Raw genomic sequence first — 21,860 nt, forward strand, 5'->3', positions numbered from 1 at the left:
AAAGCTTTTCATACACATGTTGATTTAACAGTCATGTTTGCAGTTTAGATGGTTAGGTGGATGGTTGGTTGGATAGTTGGATGATTAGGTGGATGGTTGGATGGTTAGTTGCATGGTTGGATGGTTAGGTGGATGGTTGGATGGTTAGGTGGATGGTTGAATGGATGGTTGGGTGGTTAGGTGGATGGTTGGTTGGATAGTTACATGGTTGGATGGATGGATGGTTAGTTGGATGGCTGGTTGGCTAGATGGATGGTTAGGTGGATGGTTAGGTGGTTAGTTGGATGGTTGGTTGGATAGTTCCATGGTTGGATGGATGGTTGGATGGTTAGTTGGATGGTTGGTTGGATAGTTGGATGGTTGGGTGGTTAGGTGGATGGTTGGTTGGATAGTTGAATGATTAGGTGGATGGTTGGTTGGTTAGTGTCATGGTTGGATGGTTAAGTGGATGGTTGGATGGATGGTTGGGTGGTTAGGTGGATGGTTGGTTGGATAGTTGGATGATTAGGTGGATGGTTGGTTGGATAGTTGCATGGTTGGATGCTAAGGTGGATGATTGGATGGTTGGTTGGATAGTTGGAGCTGCAAAGAGAAAGCTTTTCATACATATGTTGATTTAACAGTCATGTTTGCAGTTTAGATGGTTAGATGGATGTTTAGATGGTTGGTTAGTTGGATGGAAGGTTGGATGGTTAGGTGGATGGTTGGTTGGATAGTTGCATGGTTGGATGGTTGGATGGTTAGTTGGATGGCTGGTTGGCTAGATGGATGGTTGGATGGTTAGGTGGTTAGTTGGATGGTTGGTTGGATAGTTGCATGGTTGGATGGTTAGGTGAATGGTTGGGTGGTTAGGTAGATGGTTGGGTGGTTAGGTGGATGGTTGGTTGGATAGTTGGGTGGTTAGGTGGATGGTTGGTTGGATAGTTGGATGATTGGTTGGATAGTTGGATGATTAGGTGGATGGTTAGTTGGATAGTTGCATGGTTGGATGGTTAGGTGGATGGTTAGGTGGTTAGTTGGATGGTTGGTTGGATAGTTCCATGGTTGGATGGTTAGGTGGATGGTTGGGTGGTTAGGTGGATGGTTGGTTGGGTGGTTAGGTGGATGGTTGGTTGGTTAGTTGGATGATTGGTTGGATAGTTGGATGATTGGTTGGATAGTTGGATGATTAGTTGGATGGCTGGTTGGCTAGATGGATGGTTGGATGGTTAGGTGGATGGTTAGGTGGTTAGTTGGATGGTTGGTTGGATAGTTCCATGGTTGGATGGTTAGTTGGATGATTGGTTGGATAGTTGGATGGTTGGATGGTTAGGTGGATGGTTGGGTGGTTAGGTGGATGGTTGGTTGGATAGTTGGATGATTAGGTGGATGGTTGGTTGGATAGTTGCATGGTTGGATGGATGAATGGATGGATGAATGGTTGGAAATAAAACAAACAGCAAAGATGTCCACTGTGAGCGACCATCTTTGAACAGAGGCGGGGGTTTACGACACCAACTCTCTGCCATCTATAATCCAGTTTTGAGATCCCTTCCCAGACGCCTTAAAGCCCACTCACATCCTGGGCCATCTGATCTCAGGAATTCACATGATAAGGTGGGGCCAGGTTTCACAATGAACTCACCCGAAACTCTGGCTGATTGGGACCCACACCCAGTTTCACACCTTGGCTCAGGCGATTAGAGGATCATCAGGGGGTCCTTTTGTCCCTCTGTGGGGGGATACTCCCACTAGGTTTATATCTGGGACTCTCCACCATTTGACCTTAGAACTGAAGAAGCTTCTCGGATGAGAGGTGAAACGTCTTCAAGCAACTTAAAGAAGTCCAGACGCTTTTCTTTGCAAGCTCCTTTGACTACGATGACCTGGATGACTGAGAACCTTCACAGACAAACAGCAAAGATCCAAAGCAGCATTTGCTTTTGGAAGCTGTTGCTGTAAACCTACAAGCTGCAGGTAAAGAAGCTCCCAGAGCAAGAGAAACAGGCCAAACTGAAACTGCGCAACCAGAATGAGGTTCCTACATCTTGGAACTAAAGAACACATGGGTAATATCATCGATGGAAACAGGCCACAGAAGCAAGACCCAACCAAGTGAAGCCCACTCTCCAGGAAGTAGACATACCATTACCCTAGTCTACTGTAAATAAAAGACTTCCAGAAAGAAGAGTGTCCCACAGTTTGACAGATGAAAGTAAAACCATCCAGCAGAATAAATAGAATAAAGCAAAACAACTTTAAGGTTTTGAGTGGCTCATGATCAGAGTTACAGAAAATCATTCCAATGACACTGAGTCACTGCTGTTTAGTTCATTCAGACTACGTTGGAACATAGCTGCCCTGATACAGCGCGGGGAATAATGATTTCATCTCCTGCTGAATCTGTTTGTTTCTCTAATTTTTATGGAAGTTGTATTTTAAGAGCGATACAACCAAAAATCCAGAAAAAAAAACACATAACATAGAAGTTATAAATTGCTTTTAATGCATTTGATCTCCAAGCAAAACATGACTTAGTACTTGGTGGAGGAACAGCTGCTTCTGCACAGCAGTGTGATGTTTCTTGTAGGGGGTGGCGGGGAGGGGGTATTGTGGGTACTGCAACACTTTAGTCCATTATGGTGCAATGTGCTACCAATGATGTTCTGGGCCTTCAGATCAGATCAGATGTAGTTTTGGGGAGATCCACCACTCATAAGATGAGATCTTGCATGGAGCTCCAGACTATGATGCTCATTTGATGCTGACGTCCTAAGACAGCTCTTTGGTCTTCTCTGAGGTGTGAAGAGGTTAGAATGGATGAAACTGATTCTGTGGACAGGTGTGTGTTATACACACCAATAGCGATTTGGGATCAGGAGGATCTGTAAGTGACTGATTGACTGAAGTCTGTGTGCCACATGGGTTAAAAGCCAGTCTGTAGGAACGTGAAGTCTGACTGGTTTATTTCACACACTGATATGTAAATTATTGTATAATTTTTATCGAATGCCTTTCCTCCATCAAAAACTAGCATAAAAATCTGTCTGTGAAGGTTCTCAGTCATCCAGGTCATCGTAGTCTTTCCAAGCTCCTAGACTACCATAAAAATCGGAGACTGTTCATTTTTCTGTAAGTAAGCAACTCAGTCGGGAATATAAATAATAAATAGTTATTTCCTCCACTCTGTGTGCTGAGAAGCATTTGAGGATATCTACCAGGTAGTGAGACGTCGTGGGAGGGCGGTTTTAAAGCTGCGATATTATCTCAGTTCTTCAGAAGCTTTGAGCAGCGCAGCTTTCAGGGCGACCCTACATATACTGTGTTATGTAAGGGATAATGTACAGTGAAGTCAAGGTCACACTGTGAAGAGGATTAGTTTGAAATCATAATCCATCTTAAGGAACCAAATATATTGTAAGGAGACCCGATGCTTGCACATCATACAGCTGGACAGTTTTCCAAGCAGCAAACGTCAGTCGAGCAACCAGCTACTAAAAATCACTTCTACATACGTTAACCTACTATTTCGAGATGATTCATCAACAAAGTAGATCAATAATTAGCAAAATAAAGTCACCCAGAAACCAAATGGACTCAGTTGATGCTGATAAATGAGAGTCTACGTTTGTTGAGTTACTCGGCTTGAACAGAAACTGACCAACACATTGGGACCACAGACTCTTTCCCACCATCCCAGATGAGTCTGTTTTTTTGTTTATTGTATTGTAACTGTTAGATGTTACCTGAGGGCCATATTGGAGTCTCCACCTTTCTCAAAGGTCATCTTTTTCTTTTTTCCAGACTTCAGAAAAATTAGCACAAAACCACAAAAAACATGGAAGCCTCTTCATGACAGCTAAAAGAAACATAGGTTCTCAGCAGCTGTTTCATAAACTGAAATAAACTTGGTGTGTAGACCCGGCACTCGATGAAGCGTGAGTTGAGCACGTTTTTCCAATCGGTGCTTAAATCAGGTGACCAGCAGGTTTCGTTAAAAGATTAAGCCAGCGTGAACGTGCCCAAGCCTGCAGCTCCTTTAAAGGCCACTCAGTGAACATTGTTGGAAATCAAAGAAAAGGGCAGACTTCCATCAAATATGAATTCTGCCAACATTAGTCTCCTGCTAAAACCAGGCAAAGACCCTGTATATCCCTCAAGCTATCGTCCAATATCCCTTATAAATGTAGACCTTAAAATAATCTGCAAAGCTCTCTCAAAGAGACTAGAGAAAATAACCCCCTCTTAATTCATCCTGACCAAACTGGTTTCATAAAAGGTAGGCACTCATCAACAAATACACGTAGATTACTTAATTTGATAGACTACTCATACAGTAAAAACCTAGAAACTACAATATTTTCTTTAGATGCAGAAAAAGCATTTGACAGAGTTAACTGGAAATTTCTATTTGCAACTTTACACAAATTTGGTTTTGGATCTTCTTTCATTAACTGGTTAAAAATATTATGTAACTCCCCAACAGCTTGTGTCAGAACAAATGACCAGACATCCTCCAGCTTCTGGCTCTTGAGGGGCACCAGGCAGGGATGCCCACTCTCCCCTTCACTGTTTGCAATTTTTATTGAACCACTAGCAGCAGCAATTAGACAGAATTCAGTAATTAAGGGCATAAAATGCAAGAACGTGGAACATAAAATCAGCCTTTATGCAGATGATGTGTTACTCTTTCTCCAAAATTCACAAACCAATATCTCTGGGGTGATTGAATTGATAAACTCTTTTGCAAGAATATCAGATTACTCAATTAACTGGTCAAGATCTACAGTCCTACCGATTAATTGCTCCCTCCATAATTCCTCTTCTACACCACTGCAATCGGGAAATATAAAATATTTAGGTATTAATGTTTCTCCCAAGCTTGCAGATCTAACTAAATTAAACCATATCCCACTTTTAAAGAAGGTAGAAGATGATCTGGCTAGATGGAAATGTCTACCCATATCACTCATGGGAAGGGTTGCCGCTATAAAAATGATGGTCTTACCAAAAATAAATTATTTATTCTCAATGATCCCAACTAAACCGCCACAAGATTGGTTCAGATCTCTAGATTCATGTATGTCCAAATTCCTTTGGAAAAATAAACCCCCACGTATAAGCTTAAAAACACTACAAAAGACCAAGGATAAAGGAGGATTAGAACTACCTAACTTTCAGCACTACTTCTTAGCCAACAGGCTTCAGTTTATCTCAGGATGGCTAAAACATACCCTCTTAGATGAACCTTGGCTAGATGTAGAACAGACACTTTGCAATAATCTAGAGATTTCAGATCTACCATTTATCAGCTCAAACATCCAACGACATGAATGCTTTAAAAGCATCAACATCAGCTCTTCTCTGACAGCATGGTGGGAGTTTCTAAAATTGACGGAGTCTTCATTAATCCCATGCAAACGTACACCTATCTGGAACAACCCTGACATATTACAAAACAATAATATGATAAACTTTTCAGATTGGAGTGGTAAAGGAATCAAATACTTAGAACAAATATTAGAAGGAACAGAATTTATTCCATTTGACAGACTAGTTACACAATATGGGATCAACAAGAAAAGATTTTTAGAATATCAACAAATTAAATCCATAGTAAAAAAGAAATTTAAACCGGGTCAAGTTGAACTACAAACACCACCAAGTGTGGTTCAATTTCTTACTCTTAAAACCCCCAAATTACTATCCAAAATATACAGAATGCTTTCTAAAACGGATGAATCAATATCACTTCCTATTGCAAAATGGGAAGCGGATTTATCAGTTAACTTAGACCTAAACTTCTGGTCTCAGATTTGCTTAAAAACCTTTCATCTAATTAGAAATCCCAGTCTTCAATTAATTCAATACAAAATACTACATGGAGTGCACTATACAGGTCATCGGATGTTCAAGATGGGTTATACGTTTACCAACAACTGCTCACACTGCCAAACCAATTCACCGGACAATTATATCCACGCTCTTTGGTTCTGTCCACCAGTTCAGAAGTTTTGGCGCGAGATATGTGAAGACTTATCGAAGTGTCTGAAATGTAACATTCCAACTTCCCCCTTAGTGTGTTTGTTGGGCAGCTTAGATAACGTCACTTCAGAAAAGAATATAGCCCATACTGTTTTCACTGCCCTATGCATAGCCAAGAAAACAGTCCTCATGAACTGGAAAAATAAAAATAATCTTAATTCTAACCAATATAGAAATTATCTATTAGATTACATTAGTCTTGATACAGCCTCTGCCACCACTTCAGATCAATTGCTCTGGGCTCCTTTGATCAGCTCCATCACCTACTGGGGGTGGGGGGCATAGTTTGGTCCCACCTTTGCTGTTGTGATTGGTGTGGGGGTAGGGACAGGCTTGGGGCATCGGGGGTTCCCCAGGAGCATCTTCCTTGGAGGGCTCAACCCGGGGTTGCGGTCAGGGCTCTGTTGGCTCTTAGGTGACGGTTTCCTCGTGGCTGCGTGTACTGACCTGGTAACCTGGGTGCCCCTGGGTGGGTCCAGGATGGGCGTGGGGTTCTGGGGGTGCTCCATCTCTGGGCTGGGGCCCTGGCTGGGCCTTGGGGGCTTGGGTCCCGGTTGGTGTGTTGCCGGGGTTGTGGGCGGGTGGGCTGTCCTGGGCTCTGTGGGGCCAGGCGGCGCTGCTGCACTGGTCCCCGGTCCAGATGGGCCTGGGCCCCCCTTTCCCTGGTGGGTTGCAGAGTATGGGGGTGCCTACTGGGGTCAGCGGGGGAGCTGGCCCCAGGGAGGGGTCACTTGCCCCTCCCTTCCTTCCCTCCCCATCTCCAGCTGCCTCCCTCTTCCTGCTCCATTTTATCCTCAGTTTTATCCCACAACTTAGACATTCACATTACTCACACTCTCATTACACATACATATAGGATCTTGGGGGTGGGCACGATACACGGACTCCAAAAGACCATCAGGGTGTACACCTCACCCCTGGCGTCGTTGCCCACCTCTCAATGTTAAATACACGTAGACATTGAGGGCTAGCAGGAGGGACCATGCGCTTACCTGCTGCTCTCTGGCAGGTAGCTCCATGCCCTCCTGGGTTTTAAATGCACCTTAGAACACACATGCATCAACACTACAATGAGCGGGCGGAGGGAGGTTTGGAGTCTTCACACACCCATTCTCTGCGACCTGCTGGAGCGGGGGGGCTAGGAGGAGGAGTTGGCCGTCCGACTGCGGTCTGGAGTGTGGGGCCTCCCTGCTGCTGCGGAGTCGGGGCGGTCTGTTTCTCCCCACCACAGGGAAAAGGGTAACACCACCTGGGTCTGGGTGCAGTTCCCCCCTCCAGGGGCAAGGGTACCTAGACCCGGTTTGTAGAGTACGCTTGGGGAGTGTGATCGTGTGTACAGCGTCTCTTTATGTCTGTCTCCACGTTGGTTGAGTGTGGAGTAAGTGCATATGAGAGCATGAGGGTGGGAATGGATGTTTGTGTCTGTGTGTGACTGTATGTCTGTGTCTATATGTCAGGTTGGGTGTCAGGCGCCACCTCTCTGGGGACATCTCAGGCCCTCCAAGGTTTGGAGGCCTGTCTCCCCCTACCACCACTTCCCCTGCTGGTGGCGGACTCCCTCAGACATCGGTGCGTTGGTGGTTCTTTGTGTCCGGGGATGGGCATCCAGGTACACACCGGCTCACTCCTTGATGGCTGCTTGTCGGGGCCTGGAGCCTGGGGCTCGCTTGGGCCACTTCAGGGGGTGGGGTGCCCTCGGCCTCTCGGCCTGGGGCTCGGTCACTCAGGCACAGCTGGCTGCTGGCGGAGCTCACGGGCGCGTCACTGCAACTCCCCCTGGCTTCTGCTCCGCGGCTGCTGAGTGAGCCCTCATCTGGGACTCTCCTCAGCTCTTTCTGGGACAGTGGCGCAGCTGCCCCTCTGTTGGTCTTCCTTGGTCTCTTGTGTTCTGGGGGCCTCTGGATGTCTGGAGTTTTGATCTCCTCCATACCTGCTTCATACCCTGGAGGACGGGGCTGTGGCCCCCCCACACCCTCTAGCAGATTATTACATGAAGGAACCTTTTAAAAACAAGCGCGTCCATGCTCACAGGTGTACACACGGGTGATCACACCCACAAACTACACCCTTTTGGGCTCCTACCTCAAAGCACACTGTACGCTGTCGATCTTACGTGCTGCACAATAATGTTTAATATTTAGTATTTACTGTCATATTCACATAGATTATCGTGATGTTGTTTATTATGCTGCTCTTTTTTTTCTTTCTTCTGGTTGTTTTCTCTTTTTTCTTTCTCAACAGGTGATCCAGGTGATTGATAGATGGATTTTTTTGTCTGCTTATTTTGTTGTTTTTTTTGTTTTTTGCCCTTTATCCCCGTCCCTCTTCCCCCCTGTTTTTGTTTCCCTCTTTCTTTTCCCCAGTCGGTCCCGTATTTAACAAGTAAAAATAAAATAAAATAAACAATAAAAGGTGAATCAAATAGACCATTACGGCAAGGCTGGGATGGTCCATTTGGTAAAGTAAATCCGTCGGGCATCTTCCTTTGCCTTTAGACAATAATTCTGATGCAAAAGAGCCAAACGGGACAGGCAAAAAAGGAAAAAAAAAAAAAAAAAGGCCACTCAATGTTAAAATGTCCAATCATATGGCTGCTTTACGGCTAACAGCTCCAGTTTTGGTGCACAGTGAAATTCTGTGTCCTAAAGATGGTGTGGAGTCTCGTTTTATTCCATTTATAGATTTCCATTATAGTTAATTTATAGTTGGATTTTTCTTTTGGCCAATGAGAATCTCTCCTGTCAAACACATCAGTGCAGGCATGAACTCAGATCTAAATGCTCAGACTCACTTGGGTATTTGATGCATTCACTGTAAGCCTGGATCAGTACAGCAAGACGCTGCCAGATCTTATCACTCTGCATAACCTTTGGCTTCCGCCTGCACCCGGCTCAGCGATGAAGAGTCATTATCGTGAGTTTGTCTACTACACGTAAAACAAACGTACCTTTCCACATCAGTAACCTGACAGCAGCAGCTCCCCCAGGCCCACAAACAGACGACAGCAGCTGACAATGTGCAGCGAAGCCAACTGCTGGGACACAAGGGAGCAATTAAACTGATCACTTAATACCTGATAATCTGCACGACCTGTCGCAAATGATTAACATCCCACAGAGGCCGGGCGCCAGCGAGGACACGCTAACACCGCTGCAGAGCCTCCAGACCACCATCGCCTACACCTACGCACCTCATCTGTAGCTTTACCTGCAGAAGAAACAAACCTTCCACTTAAACCTGCAGTATAGTTTACTGGCTGCATCAATGAAACTGAAAGAGATGTCCCTGAGGTTTTGTGCTGTTATGTAGATATTAAACAGATCCATGTGTCACAGTTTTAACTGACTTTTTTCTATTTTTAGTAACTGGTCATTAATGAAATAATGGAACATTCACCAGTTTAATGTTGCTGGTTTAAAGCGATCGATTCCATGTACAATAAAATTATATCTAAAGAGAAGCCTGGTCACATATTGTCATGGTCCTGGGTCGTTGACCCAGCGTTTTGTGTTTTGTGATTATTTCCCTCTGTTCTAGTTATTCTGTATCCTCCCCCCTTGTGTCCGGTTCGGGTTCTAGATTTCCTGTTTTGTTCTGAAAGTCTGTGTCTGTTGTCATTGTGTTCAGCTTGTGTCCTCCAGTCATCATGTGTATTCAGATCAGCTGTTCTTCCCTCCTGTGTGCGATTACCCGATTACCTTGTGTGTGTGTGTGTGTGTATATATATAGTGGGTGTCGGTCTGTGTTCGTTGTCGGCTCGTCTGCGTTCTATGGTGTTCCTGTCTCTGCGTCTCTCTGCCCCGCACCCCTTTTGTATGGTCTCAGGTTTGTCATTTAGTTCTCCCAGTTTAGGTTTCTTCAGTCGTTTTGTCATGCCTCACTGCCTGTTTCTGCCATTGTCACTTTGTAAATAAACATCACTCGTATCATCAGTCACTGCTGCATTTTGGGTCCTCCCTTTCCTCCACACCACACGGCTCATTCCGCCAGCCGTGACAGTACGAGCCGACCAAACATGGACCCAGCGGCATCCGCACCTTCCGAGGAGCTTCGGGAGGAACTAATTGACTCTGTTTCCAGGTTGGTTAACCTATGGCTCGAGCATGAGGGGGAAGAGTGTCTCCGCGCTGTAGAAGCCAGGCTACAGCAGCTCATCTCTGCTCACTCCTGGCTGCTGGACTCTCTTCACCCGCTCGCACAGGACTTCATACTCAACGAACTGCACCTTCACCCACCAGCCGCTACCGCTTCCCAACTCAGCCCGGCGGCGAAGATTTTGCCCAGCCCGGCGGCGAAGATTTTGCCCGGCCCGCCGGAGGTTTTGCCCGGCCCGCCGGAGGTTTTGCCCGGGAGGAAGCGACGATCGCGCCGTCGGCGCATCACCCCACAGCCGAAGACTAGGACTTTGGAACTGCCAGCTGTGGTGAGTGAAAAGGACCCTTTTTCTGTTTTGGACTGTGTGTCTGTTTATTCCGGGGCTGTGTTTTTTGAGTCGGCTGCCCTGCCGGTAGCTCAGTTAGCTGCCCAGCAGCCACTAGCTCAGTTAGCCACTCAACCGTCACCCCCATTACAGTCACAGCCAGACCTATTAGACACTTGGTTACAATCCATAGCTCAGTCAATAGCTCAGTTGACAAGAGACTCATCCGCCTTATTATCACCTATTCAGCCATCGTTGTCACCAACTCCTCCTGCACAACAAGTTAAGTCCATCCAACCCGGAAAGAACTATTTTTCACCTGTTCATGTCAAGCAGAGAGACACACCACATAATATTGTAATCAGTCCTCAAAAGCTGGCCAGCCCAGAGACTGTGACACACTCCAGGGCCTCCCCAGAGGCTGGGTCCCAGCCCCCGGCCGACTCTGGACCCCTGGAGATTAAGAAGCCAGCTGAGGACTGTATCCGGCTGTCGCTGCCCGAGCTGGGTCAATGCTCTGTGCAGCTGCAGTCTGCCTTGTGTTTGCCAGAGGCCCGTGTGCCTGCTGGTTCTGACCCGTACCTGCCAGAGGCCCGTGCGCCTGCTGGTTCTGACCTGTGCCTGCCAGAGGCCCGTGCGCCTACTGGTTCTGACCTGTGTGTTCCAGGGGCCCCGGTGCCCACTGGTCCAGAGACTGTTTTCGCTGGGGGGCCCGAGGAGCCCGTCCAGCCTCCTGCCTCGTCAGCTGGGGGGCCCGAGGAGCCCGCCCAGCTTCCTGTCTCGCCAGCTGGATGGCCCGAGGAGCCCGTCCAGCCTCAAGACTCATCGGCTGGAGGTTCAGGAGAACCTAGCCAGCCTCCTGTCTCGTCAGCTGGGGGGCCCGAGGAGCCCGTCCAGCCTCAAGACTCGTCAGCTGGGGGGCCCGAGGAGCCCGTCCAGCCTCAAGACTCGTCAGCTGGAGGTTCAGGAGAACCTAGCCAGCCTCCTGCCTCGTCAGCTGGAGGGCCCGAGGAGCCCGTCCAGCTGCCAACTGCAGCCTCATCATCCTCGCCAGCTGCAGCTTCATCCACGCCACGGGCAGCAGCAGCTTCTTCCACGCCTGCAGCGCTACAGTCTCTGGCTTCCACGCCGTCGCCTGCTGCAGCCTCATCGTCCTCGCCAGCTGCAGCCTCCGAGCCTTAATCCTCGCCCGGTGCAGCATCGTCATCTGCCTCGCCTGGCCCGGCTGCAGCATCGTCATCAGCCTCGTCTGGTCCGGCCTCTGCTTCAGCCTCGTCTGGTCCGGCCTCTGCTTCAGCCTCGTCTGGTCCGGCCGCTGCCGTGTGCACGGTCGGCCCCCTGAACTGCCTCCACTCTGCCACCGCTGCCTTCCGCGCGGTCGGCCTCCAGACTTGTGTCATCGTCGCCATTGCTGTCCGCACGGTCGGCCGCCTGAACGGTTTCCTCGTCGCCGCCGTTGCTGTCCGCACGGTCGGCCGCCTGAACGGTTTCCCCGTCGCCGCCGCTGCCGTGTGCACGGTCGGCCCCCTGAACTGCCTCCACTCCGCCACCGCTGCCTTCCGCTCGGTCGGCTTATGGATCTACGTCGCCGACGTGGCCGGCCTCAGAAGATGAACTGTCCTGGACTTCTGAGTTGTCAGCCTCCGGGCCGGCCTCCTGAACTGTGTTTTGTTCTCGTGCTCCAGCATGTGTGTTTTTGTTTTGGACAATTCTCTCGGTTTGCTGGAGCTTGTGTTGGTCCCTCCGTCCTGGGCCCCCGCCGCCCGCCCTGGGTTGGTCGTCTGTTTTTGTTTTGGGCTGTCTGGAGCCAGCCCTTGGAGGGGGGGTACTGTCATGGTCCTGGGTCGTTGACCCAGCGTTTTGTGTTTTGTGATTATTTCCCTCTGTTCTAGTTATTCTGTGTCCTCCCCCCTTGTGTCCGGTTCGGGTTCTAGATTTCCTGTTTTGTTCTGAAAGTCTGTGTCTGTTGTCATTGTGTTCAGCTTGTGTCCTCCAGTCATCATGTGTATTCAGATCAGCTGTTCTTCCCTCCTGTGTGCGATTACCCGATTACCTTGTGTGTGTGTGTGTGTGTGTGTGTGTATATATAGTGGGTGTCGGTCTGTGTTCGTTGTCGGCTCGTCTGCGTTCTATGGTGTTCCTGTCTCTGCGTCTCTCTGCCCCGCACCCCTTTTGTATGGTCTCAGGTTTGTCATTTAGTTCTCCCAGTTTAGGTTTCTTCAGTCGTTTTGTCATGCCTCACTGCCTGTTTCTGCCATTGTCACTTTGTAAATAAACATCACTCGTATCATCAGTCACTGCTGCATTTTGGGTCCTCCCTTTCCTCCACACCACACGGCTCATTCCGCCAGCCGTGACACATATTCTCCACCTGAAAACGTCTTTTACCCTCACTTCTAAAGTGAGGCACATATTTCAGATGTTCCAACATCTGACAAAGTTTTAACATTAACTGAGCCCACCTCAGGGTCTTTGTCCACAGACACAGATGACTGAGTGTTTTACCTGACAGTAGGTTAAAGTCTTCTAGCTCTTCCTTCACAGTCATCATCAGCTCTTTGTCCACCTGTTAAGGCCTACAGAGGAGTAGACTACACCCCTGGAACCTCCGGTCACTTGGGAAAAATGTGTGTTCCCGCAGTGGTTGTGGATGGTTTCAGGAGGCTTGCTGGGTGAGATCGGTTGCAAAGAGGTTGCTGCACCAAAAACCTCCTTGCAACTGCTTTGATCACAGGCAGACGGCTGCGATCAGCTGAAGTTTTTAATGAAAGATGCAGACCTTTCTGCAAAATATTAACATTTACACTCTGAGCAAAAGTGTAGCTTTAAAACATGCAGTGCAAACCAGCAAATTTGGAACTTTTACTTTGAAGGTGAAAGGTCTCCAGTCAGCATTTTCACAGTGTCACTAGCACTTGGTGAATCATTCTTCCACGTGAACAACAGGTGATGCTGATTCTGCTAGAGACCAAAGCAGCACCATGCACCTCTCTGCAGCAACCAGCTGGAGAGTTACACCAACTTGTATCTGAGATGTCACATTAGCAAAATGCTTCTTTTAATCCAAAAACCAATGAGGACTGAGAACTGAAAGGTAAAAACAGCCGAATTCTTATTTGTCTTCTTCTTGATTAGCTGCATCCTTGCACTGTATGATTTCATCACACATACTAATTCCACTTAGTGAAGTCTCCTCTAAAGTTTGGGGAAATAAACTCAGCTGGACAATAAGGTTTAAGTTCAGACGTAACTTCTGCTGTAAAGCTGGACATTTAAAGCTGAACATCCTTTATGTGGACATTAAAAGAACTGCAGTTTCTGTCTCATTCATTTTTCAGCCGTTGAAGTTGCTGCTTGAGCGTCACCCCACCTCCCCCAAGAGCTGTGAAAGCCAGGATTTAATTTCATTCAAATGTTCCAGCAAAGAGAGGATCACATGAAAATGAAGGAAGAGAAGGAAGTGAGTTCAGGTTTGAATGTTTGCTTCCAGTGTTGTGTTAAATATCTGTGCAGCCAAATGAACAGATAACTTATTTTCTTCAGTCTAAACTGATGAAAATGCACGCTGATCCGTGAGCTATGCAAATGTGCAGAGAGCTGCAGCGCGTGAGGATTACTGTTTGGTGTTTGCATATTTAATCTGCTCCTGTCTGTTTGCCGTCTTTCTCTGTATGTTTAAGTGTCAAATAAAAGCACGAGAGGGGGAACACAAAGAGGAGACTCCCTGCGGTGAAGCGCAGCAGATGTTTTCCCCAGCTTGAGTGATGGGGATGGATCCACACGCTGACAGATTATTACCAGACACAGGAAGCTGTGCAGGAAACCCGAACTGCTGGCTCACGTTTCACTTTCACGTCTCATTCATAGCCAGTACATAAAAAGAAGTAAGGGATGCTTATCATGGAGTGTGTTTGTTTGATTGCCAGGAGTCATGCTGTTTAATACAGTTGAGCTGAATACTTCATAACACTTGTAAAACACTCCTGTTTTGATTTCTCCAACATTCAACACTTCAATATGTTTCCAGCACCTTGTTGAATCTGTGCCATGGAGAGTTAATGCAGTTCTGTAGCCCTAACACTGGTCCTAACATGGCGTGTATAATAATGGTGAGTCTACATTAGAGCTGCTTAACCTCCTAAGACCTGAACTCTTCCATGGCAGCATTCTTAATTTCTCTTTGATATTTGGGCATATTGGGACCTGATGAATGTAAAAACAAAGAATCACCAATTTTTTTTTTAAACCAATTTTTGTTTCTAAGAAAAATGAGAGCCACATATGAGGATATTTGTTTTAAATTTTGATAAAACAGAGGCAGTGTAATGTCCTCGTAGGTCCTTGTAGAGCAAAATTTAGTATTTTGGTCTAGACAACCCAAAATGTGATGTCCACATATGTGGACGCCAGGTCCTAGGAGGTTAAAGATGCTCAGATGACTGAAGCAGAAGGTTTCCAAAGAACTGCAGCTGAAGTTCTTTACATCTGTAAAGCTGTGTCTGAACAAAGCAAAGACTTCTGCAGTGAACAAGACCAGAGTGGAGTTGTTTGTCCTTAATGCACAGCAGCATGCTTGGATGAAACCAAACCTCATACGACCATGAGCACGGTGGTGGAGGGATGATGATCTGAGTGCACCGTAAACTTCTCTGTATACCAAAGTAATCTAGAGCCAGTGTGAGGCCATCTGTCCCACAGCTGAAACTTGGACCAAACTGGGTCATCAACAGGACCGCAGCAGATCTCCAACAGAACAACTGAAAAAGAAAAGAATGGAGCTGCTGCAGAGCTCAGAGAGCTGTGCATGAATGAATGCTGCAAACCTGAATGAAACGAAGCAACGCCGCAAAGAAGAGTGGAGCAAAACTCCTCCACAACCCCCTGATAGACTGATGAGATGACACAGAAACTACCACTGCAACGTGTTGCTGTTGAGTACATTCCTGCAATAAACCATCAGTCAATCTGATGTTGATTTCTAGGTGATATCCACGCATGTGTTTACGCCTAACCTGGCTCGTCTGTCCATCAGCAGCAGGTCCCTTTGCAGCCGTGGATTTTTATCTCTTTCTAAACCCAGAACGTGGTTGTTGTTTATTTCAGTTCCAGCTAAAATAACGGAGGTTCATAACATTCATGCAGAGGAGGCAAAACCAAAGCGTTCTGGAGGTGAAACCATGGAACGACTGTCACTGGATGCCTTTTCATCAGGGTCACTCAGGGTTTGGTGGTTTGATCCCTCAATGCTCCAGTCTGCATGCCAAAGTGCCCTTGGGCCAGACACTGAACCCTGATGGACTCATCGCACTGTGACTGTGAATGTGTGCCTGCATGTTTTAGACAAAACATCGATTCAAATGTGCGTGAGAGAAGTAGTAAGGATCAGTTAGAGTAGAAAAACATTACATAAGGACTGATCCTGAGGCACGTGAGTGTGCTGATCCCTGTACCTCTCTTCACCCCACTGCGGAGGTAAACCGGCAGGAGGGCCGGACTAATTCCTGACCCTATGTCAACTTTTATTGCCTTTAATTTAAATTATCCTTCCACAACTACAGATGATATGATTGTTTTCCTACAATCAAGCAGCTGTCTTTTTGGAGGGCTGATGACGTGTTAAGTTGTAGGTCTGTGACCTGAGAGATGGTGGTCAGAGATGGACTATTTTATAGCAGCAGCCCATAATCTCAGAGTCCGTGCAGCTATTAGTTTGTTCATTTTACAATAAATTCTCTGGTTTGAGCATCTCGGCTGTGCACGTTTTGTTAAACTGTGCAGTTCTAACTTGGCCTATCGAAAGCTTTCATGCATGCAAAGCGATGCAAAGACGAGTAACAACAACAGAGGAAATTCACAGGAATAAAAAAATAAAAATTAAATTACTGGATTAAATCATCTGTACTTGCAGCCAAACTTTGGTTCTCATAAGCTAAGAGTTCATTCTGCTCTTTCACCCGACGACAGCAGCACTGTTTTATCTGTTTTACCCTTCATTCTAATTTGTGTTGTACAGTTATTTCATTTTTAACCTTAATTTATATTTTATTCCTTCCTAGTTAAATTTACCCTTTTTAATTTTGCATATTTATTTCCTATCTTATTCATAGCCTTTCCTTTTTTTGTTTTCTTTAGGTCACGAGTAGTTGTCCAAGCATTTCACTACATATCGTACTGTGTATGACTGTGTACGTGACAAATAAAATTTGAATTTGAATTTGAATTTGAATTTGAATTTGAAATGTGTGACCTTCAGGTGCAACATGAGTAAATCAGAGCACTGGAGTAAAAAAAGTATGTGCCACTAAAATCTGGTGGAAGGCAAAACAATAGAATAAGAATGGAAATCCGCGCGGAGCAGCGAGCGCTGCACTGTCCTTTAAAGCGTCTCTGACCCAGAACTGCGTACAAGCATGTGGACTTAAACTCCGCGGCATCTGGCGCCAAACAGCCTGTAAACCTGCTTCACCTCTGAAGTCTGCGACCCACATGAGCAGAGAGCGAGGCAGAAAAACAAAAGCACTGAAGCATGTACAGGAGACAAGTTTCTCCATTAAAACAAAGAGAGAGAGAGGATGGAGGAGGAGGAGGAGCAGAGGAAGAATTAGCTTACCAGTAGAGTAGAGACAGCCCATCGAATCGCTCAGCGTCATGGGGGAGGAATGGCATCGCACGATGGCCTCAGACAAACAAATAAAGAGCTCTCACACAAACGCACACACAAAGAAAAAAAACAGGAGCGAGACGGGCGGCCGAGAGGAGGAGACGATGAGATGAGAAGAGGCGGCAGCGGCGGTTCAAACGGTGTGTGTGACCGCACAGAGAGGAGAGGAATGGAAATCCGCCTAGACAGGGAGAGACACGCTTACCTTTACTCACTAATCCGTGCTGATACCCGTCCCTCACACACACACATACACACACACGCACACACACACACACACACACACGCACACACACACACGCACACACACACACGCACACACACACACACACGCACACACACACACACACACACCAAACTTTAAAGTTTCCTTCAGCTGCAGGATGAGAGCATTAAACAGGAGATTAAATGTGTTGAATTGTAGACTCTGTGGGTGAAGATCACCTGTAAGCAGGGGCAGGAAGTTCAGTTCAGGCTCACATTTGGAGACTGGTTGGGATGGTCTCCTGGTTCATACTAGAGATGGCACGATACCACTTTTTTATGTCCGATACCGATACCGATATCATAAATTTGGATATCTGCCGATACCGATATGAATCCGATATAATGTTTTTTAATCAACAAAACTGTTTTTTAAATATCTTGCTGCATTTTGTATAAGTTCATACTCAAGTTTAAAACAACAACTACACTAAAGCTATTCTGTTATACCTGTATGCAAAAAAAAATATTTCATAGTACAGCAATACTGATCAATCTAATAAACTTAAACCTACACCATCCTCCCTATTCTGGTATTTTAAAGAGTACTTAGCATAAATATTAAGCAACCTAACTAATAGGGTTCCAACTCCCAGCAACAACAAAAATAAATAAATAAAAAATAGGGAACCACCCCTCACGCTCCACCTCATGATGCTTAATCGCCGTAATCAACCTTAATTTGATGCAGTGTGAAAAAAAAATGCACAGAAATCAATTATTTTTCAAGAAATATTAAATAGATTCAACATCTTTCTTCAACAAAATTGCAGACTGCACAGATGGTACCTTCCCAAAGGAAAAAGTAGTATAGCTTACTAGGGTATATTAGACTTAATAGTTACTATATACAGTAATGGACTTCTATTCATTTTGCATCAAATTAAAACTTTGGCTGTCAGATAATTATTTATTAAAAGCTAGACATTTTAAATGAGAATAAGAAAGAAAAGTATGTCTTTGTGCCCCCTTTTCCCTGTTAATGCCCTATCGGCCCCCCTGGCTAAACTTTGCTAGATCCGCCCCTGCACAGTTACCAGCCGTCAGCTACGTAGAAAAAGATCCTCGAGTAGAAAGTAATATTAAATAAATTCTAACAACAGCTGATCAAGCTTAAACGTGCTGCTGTTGTTCAGCCGCTGGTTTCCTCTTTCTGGTGCAAAGTGGGCCAAAAGCAAACAAGAGACACGGACTCGAGACAGAAAAGCCGATCAGCTGATCGTTAAGCAGTTTCATGATTGAAGTAGCAGCAAGAAGAGGCAGTCGCTCGTTAAGCTTAACGCAGGAATGCTTTACAAACATTCAGAGATGGACTTACACACTTGCTTTACTTCTCTCGGGATAACTTTGTCGGAGATGAAATGCCGGGTTGCTAGCGAAGCTCCAAATGCTATCCAGACCACCGACAGGTCCCGCATGCCACAGCCGCTCTATCACGTGATGCATACTGCTCCGACGTGCTAACCTGAGGTGAGTTACGGTGTGTTGCAAGTTTTGTGAGGTGCTTTCGTGATATTTAATGGATCGGATTACATTTTTTATTTTTCTCCGATATCCGATCCAGTAATTTAGGTCAGTATCGGACCGATACGTAATATCGGATCGGTCCATCTCTAGTTCATACATCATCACAAAGTTTGAACTCTTTACACCACTGCAGCTGAAATCTAGGCCCAGTACTTGTTAGCTTCCTTCAGCTGTAATATCAGCAGTGCGAGCTGCTTACATCAAACCAAAGTGTCAGGCGTGCTTACTGTCCCATTCCCAGCTGATGAACACGACTCTGCTGAGCCTGATACTCACATCATGACTTTAGAGCAAAGACTGGACTTCTCCTTTTAAATGTATGTAGTTTGTTGCCCAAGATGGACTTTTTTCATATTTGGGTATAATCCATGACTCAACACATTTATCACTGACAAACAACTTAGCATTGAAGCCAGGGCTGCCCTTTGTCACTGATTCTGTTCATAAGTTTTATGGACAGGATTTCTAGGCGCAGCCAACTGGCGGAGGGCTTTCACTTGGGTGGTCTCAGAATCTCATCTCTGCTTTGCGCGGATGATGTGGTTCTGTTGGCTTCATCGGGTGAGGGCCTCCAGCTGGCACTGGAACGGTTCGCAGCCGAGTGTGAAGCGGCGGAAATGAGGATCAGCACCTCCAAATCTGAGGCCATGGTTCTCAGCCAGAAAAGGGTGGAGTGCCCACTCCGGGTCAGGGTCTCATCCCGGGACGAGTGGAGGAGTTCAAGTATCTCAGGGTCTTGTTGAAGAGTGACAGGAGAAGGGAGCCGGAGATTGACAGAAGGATTGGTACCGGTCTATTGTGGAGGAGAGAGCTGAGTGTAAAAGCGAATCTCTCAATTTACCGGTCGATCTACGTCCCTACCCTCACCTATGGCCACGAGCTGTGGGTAGTGACCGAAGAATGAGATCGCAAATACAAGCGGCGGAAATGAGCTTCCTCCAAAGGGTGAAATAGGGTGAGAAGTTCGACCATACAGGAGGGGCTCAGAGTAGAGTCGCTGCTCCTCCACATCGAAAGGAGTCAGCTGAGGTGGTTTGGGCAGCTGACAAGGATGCCTCCTGGTGCCTCCTGGGTGAGGTGTTCCACTGGGAGGAGGCCCCGGGGCAGACCCAGGACACGCTGGAGAGATTATATCTCTTAGCTGGCCTGGGAACGCCTTGGTGTTCCCCCGGATAAGCTGGAGGAGGTGGCTGGGGAGAGGGAGGTCTGGGCCTCTCTGCTTAGGCTGCTGCCCCCGCGACCCGGCCCCGGATAAGCAGAAGAAGATGGATGGATGGACATTATGTATGTAACACACTGTGTCATTGCTACAAATATATAATTTTTAAAAAAAACCAAGCCCTAAATTATTATTACATTGTAACTGCCCATTATCTACATCTTTTTGAGGTCTGATCATTTTTTGATCTTGCTTCCTTGATGTGATTCCCAGGGTTCAGTCCTGGGGCCATTATTATTCACCAGATATGTTAATGTTGATCAAGGAGTATCGAACACTAATTTCCATTTTTATGCCGACGACACTGTGATGTATTCCACACCTCAGCTCCAACAATCATTTAATACTGTTCAGCAAACTTTGTGCTGTTCAAAATTACTTTTCAATGCAAAAAAATAAATACATGTTGTTTCCAACACTAAATTAAATTCTTTGACTTTTCCATCTATCACAGCTCTTCGCGGTTGGAAGACTGATTTGGTATCTAACTCTTGACTGGTGATTCTCTCTCCTCCCTCCAAGTCTCATATCAAACAGTTGGTGTCATGAACGTGATGAACATGGAAACATGAGCCCTTCACAATAAAACAGGAAACAGAGGAACATGATGCCGGACAGGAGGAGAGGCAGACGAGAGGAAGCGAGGAACACGAGGGAGAGAGAGAGCAGACATGACGGGCTGGGAAACAGATAAACATGGCGAGGTAAAACACAAGGAGGGGAAACAAGGCACAAGAACTCACATAAGCACAAACAAACATAAGGACTCATCCAGGCTGGAGAAACTGATCAGGAGGGCTAGCTCTGTGGTCGGCATGAAGCTGGACACTCTGGTGACAGTGGCAGAGAAAAGGACATTAAAGAAACTGATGGACATTATGGACAATGCCAGGCATCCTCTGCACACGGCCATTAACAACCAGAAGAGTCTGTTCAGTGACAGGTTGCTTCTCCCAAAGACAAGAACTAACAGACTTAAAAACTCCTTTGTCCCACACGCCATCAGACTGTTTAACTCCTCTCTGGAGGGGAGAGGGAGGGGAAACAGGAGGACAAAGGAGGGAACAACTAAGCTGTAGTGCCTCTTCACCTCACTGTGCAATACCTTTTGTGCAATACTTTTGTAAATAGTCAACGGTGCAATAGACTCAATACTTGAAATGTGCAATTCACTTGTATTTTTATTTTTATTCCTATTTATTCTATTTATCCCCTTCGTATATTTTATTTATATTGTCTCTGTATTTATATATATGTGTGTGTGTATAACTCTGTAACTTCTGTCGGTGCTGTGCTTTTTTGGAAATCGAATTTCCCAGAGGAACCCACCCGAGGGATTAATAAAGTTCTATCTTATCTTATCTTAAACAGACACTCAGAGGGCAAAGACACAAGGAGGAAAAGCTAAACAGAACAACCTAGGTACTACAGAATAACCTTAGACTAACAAAGTGAACGAAACAACAAAAACACCAGAGAACTGAGAGCGCTGGGACCCTGGTCCATGACAAGTTGGAAAAAAAAAACTGAAACCGAAATTCAGATTGGTCTTTTGAGTGAAGTCTTATCAGTGGGAACATTAAACCATTAGGATATTCTCATTTATAAATGATCTGCAGCAGATCTTCCAGATATGAATTTATAAGGATGCTTTACAAGGATCTTGTTTCTCTGAGTCTGTTAAAACAAATGCTTAATATTTTAAACACTCAAAGATCTGCATGCAAATGTGTTGTTTGTTGAAT

The 21,860-nt window shown here is 46.0% G+C and overlaps 1 protein-coding gene across 1 annotated transcript in view; it reads right to left on the reverse strand.

Moving 5' to 3' along the window:
• The window catches only part of stxbp4 (syntaxin binding protein 4), a 51,937-nt gene extending 34,702 nt beyond the window's left edge, over nucleotides 1–17,235 (reverse strand). Inside the window, exon 1 of the mRNA XM_085417312.1 lies at nucleotides 17,055–17,235. Within this exon, the coding sequence (XP_085273438.1) occupies nucleotides 17,055–17,110 (56 nt within the window). The 5' untranslated portion in view covers nucleotides 17,111–17,235. The remainder of the gene's footprint in view (nucleotides 1–17,054) is intronic.
• Nucleotides 17,236–21,860: the final 4,625 nt, after the last annotated feature.

Source organism: Rhamphochromis longiceps, linkage group LG8 (assembly GCF_057381845.1).
Source record: "Rhamphochromis longiceps isolate RC_006_pf linkage group LG8, R_longiceps_female_GT1.1, whole genome shotgun sequence".
NCBI lineage: Eukaryota > Metazoa > Chordata > Actinopteri > Cichliformes > Cichlidae > Rhamphochromis > Rhamphochromis longiceps.